Raw genomic sequence first — 7,500 nt, forward strand, 5'->3', positions numbered from 1 at the left:
TGGGCTGAGGGAGGGCGTGGGCCGCTGCGTCGGCGAGGCGGTCAGGGATCACGGAACTGCGGCTGCGTCTCAGTCCAAAGTGGTGGCTCTGGGCGTGGCCCCCTGGGGCCTGGTGGCCAACCGACATCAACTCGTCAACGCTGAGGTGCAGAAGCGTTTGAACACACCTGAGGATCGCTCAGTCATCCGTTTCCCACACACAGCTATTCATCGCACTGAAATGAGCTGTAGTGTGTCTTAACTTTTGCATCAATTCATGAGAACAGAGCAGGACTGTGTCATATTGACTCATGACTCATCTACAAAGGCTTAAACACACACGCACACACACGCACACACACACACACACACGTTTTGTGGCTTGATCTGTAAACAGTAACCCCTGTAACACACTAACTGACCTGTGTCCTGCTGGTTCCTCTCTCAGGGCAGCTTCCCGGCCAGATATTATGTTCAGAACACGTCACGGGACTCGTGTTACCTGGACAGTAACTATCAGGCCTTCCTCCTGGTGGATGATGGGAGCGTCGGCCGCCGGGGTGGAGAGACGAGCTTCATAACCAACCTGGAGAAATTCATCTCTCATCAGCGCACCGGGATCTGGGGTGAGAGAAACGAGCCGGGGCTTCAGGAATTGTGTGTGTGTGTGTGTGTGTGTGTGTGTGTGTGTGTGTGTGTGTTTGCAAACTGGATCCAGTTGGTAGAAACGATTGTGATTGGTTAAAAGTAGCAACCAGTGAAAATGGAGAAGGGGCGGGGCTTGACTGACTTTGAGTTAAATAAATAGAAGGCTCAGATCTAATGCTCTTCTTTTTTAGAAATGACCTGAAACATGCTCTTTTCCACAGCATCTGCACGATTTTAATGTTTTATCAGAAGAAGTTTTAGTAGTAAGTTGATGTACAGTGTGCAGTATACAGACAATCGCTCTTTCTCACAAATGTGGCACAATAGCTGGGACTCACATTACTAATCATTATCTCTTGCACTGCATTTCTCCCTTAAACGCTAACAATCATTACAATGTTTAAATTTGTGCGTCCAAAAGCTGCGTGTTTTATTTACAGGATGAATTGAGGAAGAAACTGAGACCAAGATACAGACAGGAGTGCACTTTATTTCATCCTATCACACTCCAAAGCTGAGATCCGAGCCTCCAGTGGCTTCCAGTTAATAAAATACACGTTTATATACAAACTTTACTCCATGTTAAAATGGCATTTCTAAAAAAAATAAATAAATAAATAAATCATGTTATGCTGCAAAGAACATCAGCAAAAATATTATCAGTAGATTCAAATCTATCTAGTATTTATTAGTATTATAAGATTACAATAAAACAAATATTTAATTATTAAACCTATTTCCAAATGTTTGACTAACTACAAGCTTGAAATAGTTTCGTTCTATTGGCAGATCATTTTTCTAAATTTAAGTATTTATTTTTAGAAAGAATCAAAATGATCTGTCAATAGAACAAGAAAATTGAAGGCTTGATCTAAAAACAGGCTGAATAATGATAGATTTGATTTATCATAATCTCATAATGAGAAATATTAGATGAAGTGGCCAATATTCAAGATATTCATGATACTTTACTTGCTAAGATATAATTTTTTGCAGTTTATAAAAGCTTTGATTTGTCCACATGCAGAGTCCACAGTATCTCTGTACAGTATATACTCTCTCTCTCTCTCTCTCTCTCTCTCTCTCTCTATATATATATATATATAAATATTATATATGGAATGGAACGTCAGATCTCAGCTCGGGCGTGAGGCAGCTTTACCTCACTAACTCATGGTGTGCAGTTGATGGCGCAATGATGGAGAAAGTTGATATTTTTCCCTGAAAGCAGAACAAGTTTTCCTTTAATTTGTCACTCGGGCGTTTTCCTCCTGGCTAGATTATTTAGCTTTTTCCTGTTATGCAGATTTATTTGTGAATCAGTTCCATCACAGCATTTCCTCTCACACTGTAAGATCTAAAATCATTGTTAGACTTTCTTAAATTAAATCCTGACCAAACACACTCAGGTCACGTAACAAAATCACTTTTTTTTTAGCTCAGTGGCGTTTCCACACACGTTTAGCTGGTTCATGCTTTCATAACCTCGTGATTAGATTACTGTAATTCCCGCATGTTTGGCGTTTCTGTTAGATTTTATCTTAAACGAGTCCAAAGTTCGAGTCAATAATTCCATCTGTTCCTATCAAAGGCTCAGCACACGTCACACCTGAACCCTAACAATTACACACAGTCTACTCTACAGCAGAGGGAGTGTGTGGAAGTATTTTCCAGAATAATTTCAAAAGTAATTACAAATTGTATTTGTAATTGTGATTTCTATTTGTGGACGCATAAATTGTCATAAAATATCATTCAAATGAAAATGTAAATCGTGTATTATTACCCTCTGCATTTTCGTTTACACGAACGTACAAAGTCTGTCAAATTTCAAATGGAAAAGTCAAGTCCATTTGCAGTTGCATTTCTCATGTGTTACGAGTTACGACTGTCATATTGAAATAGCAATAACAATTACCCCGTTTGCTATTTCACTTCCTCGTCGTCGAGTCTGAAGCCTGCCAAAGTTCACATGGAATCATAATTCCCTTTGCATTTGCATTTCCGATGCCTGTCACTCAGCGCTGGGGCTGGAGTTTACTACGGGTGTGTTTGTATTTGGGAGTGATGTCAGTGACAGTCGAAGGCCAAGAAGGAAAATGTGAAACACAATCGTCTGTTCAGCACGTTTTCCTTCTTGGCCGTCAGCCTGACTGACGTCGCTTCTAAATACACTGTGCCTTCATGTAAACCAAAATGCAGATGGTAATACGCGATTTGCGTTTTCATTTGAATTATATCACAAGTTATGCGTCTACAACTAGAAAACACAATTACTTTTGAAATTAGTCCACAAAATACTTCCATAAGAATGTCTGAAATCGCACAATATTCACTACATAGTGCGCTATTTTAGCAGTTTTGCTGTATTGTGGTCCACCTCAGGGTGTGCTCATGAAATCCCACAATGCACTGCAACACTTTAGTGTCCAATATGCTGTACAGATCGCACACAGAGTTTTAATTATCCCCGACCCCTGAAAGAACCCTGAAAGAATCCTGAAAGAACCCTGAAAGAATCCTGAAAGAACCCTGAAAGAACCCTGAAAGGCTTCCAGGAAGCCAAGAACCAAAGAACCCTACATTACAGTCTTCTTTAATATTCTTTCCCGTGTTTAATCCACTTCTGTTCACGTTCATGTTGATGTAATCAGTCCATCCTGCTCCCAGTGACACAACAACGCAAAGCAAACTGCTTACTTCCTTTCATTCTTTCATTAAAAATTTTACGTAAACATGAGCTGGAAAGAGAGGATGAAGAGGAAGGGCAGGACCTCCGGAGATCAACATGGGCCTGTTCCTCATCCATCCGGTCTCCTCTTTAGAAACACACGTGTGAGGAGTGTGTGTGAGGTTTTATTAATAGACCTGATGTGATTGGAAGGAAAAAAAATCAGATCAAGATTTACATTAACATCAGACTTTAAAAAATCAGACTTTATCTGTCATTCACGTTCACAGAGCATGACTCTTATTTAGTTAGAGGAACAGTGTGAGCGACACACACTCAGTGTTGAAGTTGTTGAAAAATTGAAAAAAGATGCAAGTGTGTGTGAAACAAACTTCCCACACGTCTGAGGTTAATATTTGTGTTTTTTGAGGAACGCTCACGTTAAGGAGGTATAAATGCCGTAACCCTGTGATTATTTCCTCCTCCTCAGGCAGTGGGAGTATCGAGATCCCTGTGCTGTGTATGCTGATTTCTGGCGATGCGTCTGTGCTGAAGGTGTGTTATTAAGTGTTATTACTGTTTTCTTCTCGTCCCTGCTTTAAATTAGACGTGTAACTGTAAACAGTGGTGAAGAAAACTGATGATGAATAAACACGTTACATTCTGTACATTATAATTAGCGTAAATCCACTAAAACTTCTCGGCGTAAAAGCATTTCTCACATCGATCTGTGGAAAAAGCTGATCTGTGATACGTCCAGTTTTACTGCTCCTTTAAAAACAAATATGTAAAATATGTAACGAGGGGGCGGAGTCTGAGGAACGGTACGGCCCATTGTAGGGGGTTTGAAAGTGTAATTAACGTCTGTCTTTCTGACCTGACTGGAGAAACGTCTTCCAGTGTTTATTAAAATATTTAGCATTAAAAGCAAACTCCCTCACTGTCTCAGAGGTGTCTGTCTCTTCCTGTCTGTCTCTTCCTGTCTGTCTCTTCCTGTCTGTCTCTTCCTGTCTGTCTGTCTGCTCTTCCTGTCTGTCTCTTCCTGTCTGTCTCTTCCTGTCTGTCTGTCTGTCACCTCTTCCTGTTTGTCTGTCTGTCTCTTCATTCCTGTCTGTCTGTCTGTCTCTTCATTCCTGTCTGTCTATCTGTCTGTCTGTCTGTCACTTTCTGTCTTTCTCTTCCTGTCTGTCTTTCTGTTTGTCTGTCTGCCTGTCTGTCTCTTCATTCCTGTCTGTCTGTCACTTTCTTTCTCTTCCTGTCTGTCTGTCTATTTGACTGTCTGTCTGTCTCATTGTCTCTGTCTGTCTCTCTCCATCTACCTGTCTGTATATCTGTATGTCCGCCTGTCTCTCTCTCTGTATCTGTCTGTGTTTTTCTGTGTCTGTCTCTGCATCTGTCGCTCTCTGTATCCGTCTGTCTGTTTCTTTGTATTCCCCCCTCCTGCTAAGTGTCTAAGGGACATTTGTCTGTGCTCAGAGGATGGACATGTCTCTGAAGAAGACCACGCCCTGGTTGGTGTTGAACGGTTCGGGTCCTGCGGCGGACATGATCTCGGAGCTGCTGAGTGACCTGAGCCGTGCGGCGTCTCCAGTGGACGGTGAGGGCAGAGACAGCTCCAGCTTCAACCACGAGCTCAGAGACCGAGTGCGAGAGATCATCAAGAAACATTTCCCCTTGGAGAAAACGCTGGAGAAGCTGGTGGACCAGGTGAGAGAGAAACGTTTCTTTCTGTATTTCAGATTTGAAATGAATAAATCAATCAGGGACTTTCATAACTAAATCCTGTCTGTCTGTCTTTGTCTCTGTCTCTGCCTGCCTCTGTCTGTGTCTGTCTCTGTCTCTGTCTCTGCCTGCCTCTGTCTGTGTCTGTCTGTCTGCCTCTGTCTGTGTCTGTCTCTGACTCTGTATCTGTCTGTCTGCCTCTGTCTGTGTCTGTCTCTGTTTGTCTGTGTCTGTCTCTGACTCTGTCTGTCTGTCTGTGTCTGTTTCTGCCTGTCTCTGTCTGTTTGTCTGTGTCTGTGTCTGTGTCTGTCTCTGTCTGTCTGTCTGTCTGTCTCTGTTTGTCTGTCTGTTTGTCTGTGTCTGTGTCTTTATCTTTGTCTGTCTCTGACTGTCTCTGTTTGTCTGTGTCTGTCTCTGCCTCTGTCTGTGTCTGTCTCTGACTCTGACTCTGTCTGTCTGCCTCTGTCTGTGTCTGTCTGTCTCTGCCTCTGTCTGTGTCTGTCTGTCTCTGCCTCTGTCTGTGTCTGTCTCTGACTCTGTCTGTCTGCCTCTGTCTGTGTCTGTCTCTGCCTGCCTCTGTCTGTGTCTGTCTCTGACTCTGTCTTTCTGTCTGTCTGTCTGTCTGTCTGTGTCTCTGTCTCTGACTCTGTCTCTGTTTGTCTGTGTCTGTCTCTGTCTCTGACTCTGTATCTGTCTGTCTCTGACTCTGTCTGTGTCTGTCTGTGTCTGTCTGTCTGTCTGTGTCTGCCTGTCTCTGTCTGCCTGTCTGTCTGCAGGCTCTGAGTATCTATCAGAAAAGATCTCTGATCACGGTGTTCCACGGGGAACAGGACAGTCCTGATGATTTCGACACGGTCATCCTGAGAGCCCTGGTGCGAGGTGAGCTCACGGCTACAGTGTCCTCGGGTCACACGACTCGGACGTGATTTGAGTTGCAAATTCTGTGTGACTCATCCAGCTGGAAATGAGTTGCAAATGCTGATGCGTGCCGAGCTGATGGTGATGAATAAACATCTGTTTACTGTGCTGATTGTGGACATTCATTCAGTTCTCTGAGTACTCAGTGGTCACTTCCTGTTTCCTGATCTCCACCTGTTGCTGGTGTGTGTGTGTGTTCTGTGTGTGTGTGTGTGTGTGTGAGAGAGAGAGAGAGAGAGAGAGAGCAAATGGTTTCAATCACCTTTTTGTGAAATCTTTTTGTCTCTGCCTGAACATGTTTTGTCTGCTGCATGTTTTTAACCCTTCTCTTGTCAAAAAAAAAAGAAAATACAAAACTGTGTGTGTGTGTGTGTGTGTGTGTGTGTGTGTGTGTGTGTGTAGCCAGTAAGCAGGTGAACAGTAACTCCAGTGAGTACACAGAGGAGCTGAAGTTGGCCGTGGCCTGGAACAGAGTGGACATCGCAAAGAGCGAGCTGTTCAACGGCGACATCCAGTGGAAGGTCAGAGGAAGTGCAGGTGTCTTTACACCCACTTTGTACATTTTAAATGTTTTTTTTGTGCTCTGTTGTACTTCAGCATCACATTTATCTGACTCTGTTCACAACATCTGATCTAAACACACATATTAAGACCCACAGCAAAGAATATGTATAGTTTGAATTTTATATTTGGAAACTTATATATATTTGCGTGTGGACATTTTGTCTGTCTGCTGGAAGCAACACGTTCCTGAAAAACTATCATTACATCATAATTATAGCAGATTTCAACCTCCTGCAGTTCTCCAGTGCTGTAAACAAGGGTGTGTTTTTGTGTTTTTGCTGGTAAACTCGAGCAGCGTTGATCTCATCGAGTTTATCTGATTAGGAATTCTGATTTGAGAGAATTCTCTCTGCTGCACATTTCTGACTCGGAGATCGTCTTTTCCTGTCGTTAAACTGGTTTATTAAAGTCTTTCTGATTGCAGCATTATTACAGAACTTTTCTTCTGAAGCACTTTTATACACACAAACACACCATCTGCAAATTCAATTAATGCAAGAATAAACTAGTAATTAAAACCAAACAAAATATTGAACACTGGAAACAATTAGAGAAGGAAATTATAGTGTACTGTATAATTATTTACTGTGAACTCCAGAACTATTGGCACCCATGAGGGCAATGATTGAACAAGACGGTATAAAATAAACATTACACACGATGGAAAAATATGTAAATGTCACCTTAAAATCTGGAGGTGGCTCAGTGATGAGTCCATTTCATGGCTTTTGTGAAGATCGATGGCATCATGAAATACCGTGGCAAAAAAAGCACCATGAGATTTCAAACCAAACCCTGGTTGCCTCTGCTAGGAGGTTACGTCTTTTCTGTAGATGTAACTTTCAACAAGACAATGATCTCAAACACACACGCAGTAAATATCAAACATCACAGGAAGAGACTGAGCGTGCTTATACTCTATTCTTCTGGCTAATACTTGCCAAATTTTTAATGTTTGGGTGCCAATAATTTTGAAATCAGGGTTTTGAAAGTTAGGA

General features: G+C 42.2%; 1 protein-coding gene across 2 annotated transcripts in view; it reads left to right on the plus strand.

Annotated features, from left to right (window-relative positions):
* Nucleotides 1-7,500, plus strand: part of trpm4a (transient receptor potential cation channel, subfamily M, member 4a) — a 43,023-nt gene that overhangs the window by 20,934 nt on the left and 14,589 nt on the right. For both annotated transcript variants that reach the window (XM_053239269.1, XM_053239270.1), the window contains exons 5-10: nt 1-145; nt 428-605; nt 3,789-3,853; nt 4,775-5,005; nt 5,797-5,899; nt 6,341-6,459. The exon at nt 1-145 is cut by the window's left edge and continues 19 nt beyond it. In XM_053239269.1, the coding sequence (XP_053095244.1) occupies nt 1-145; nt 428-605; nt 3,789-3,853; nt 4,775-5,005; nt 5,797-5,899; nt 6,341-6,459 (841 nt within the window). The remainder of the gene's footprint in view (nt 146-427; nt 606-3,788; nt 3,854-4,774; nt 5,006-5,796; nt 5,900-6,340; nt 6,460-7,500) is intronic.

Source organism: Pangasianodon hypophthalmus, chromosome 13 (genome assembly GCF_027358585.1).
Source record: "Pangasianodon hypophthalmus isolate fPanHyp1 chromosome 13, fPanHyp1.pri, whole genome shotgun sequence".
Lineage (NCBI taxonomy): Eukaryota > Metazoa > Chordata > Actinopteri > Siluriformes > Pangasiidae > Pangasianodon > Pangasianodon hypophthalmus.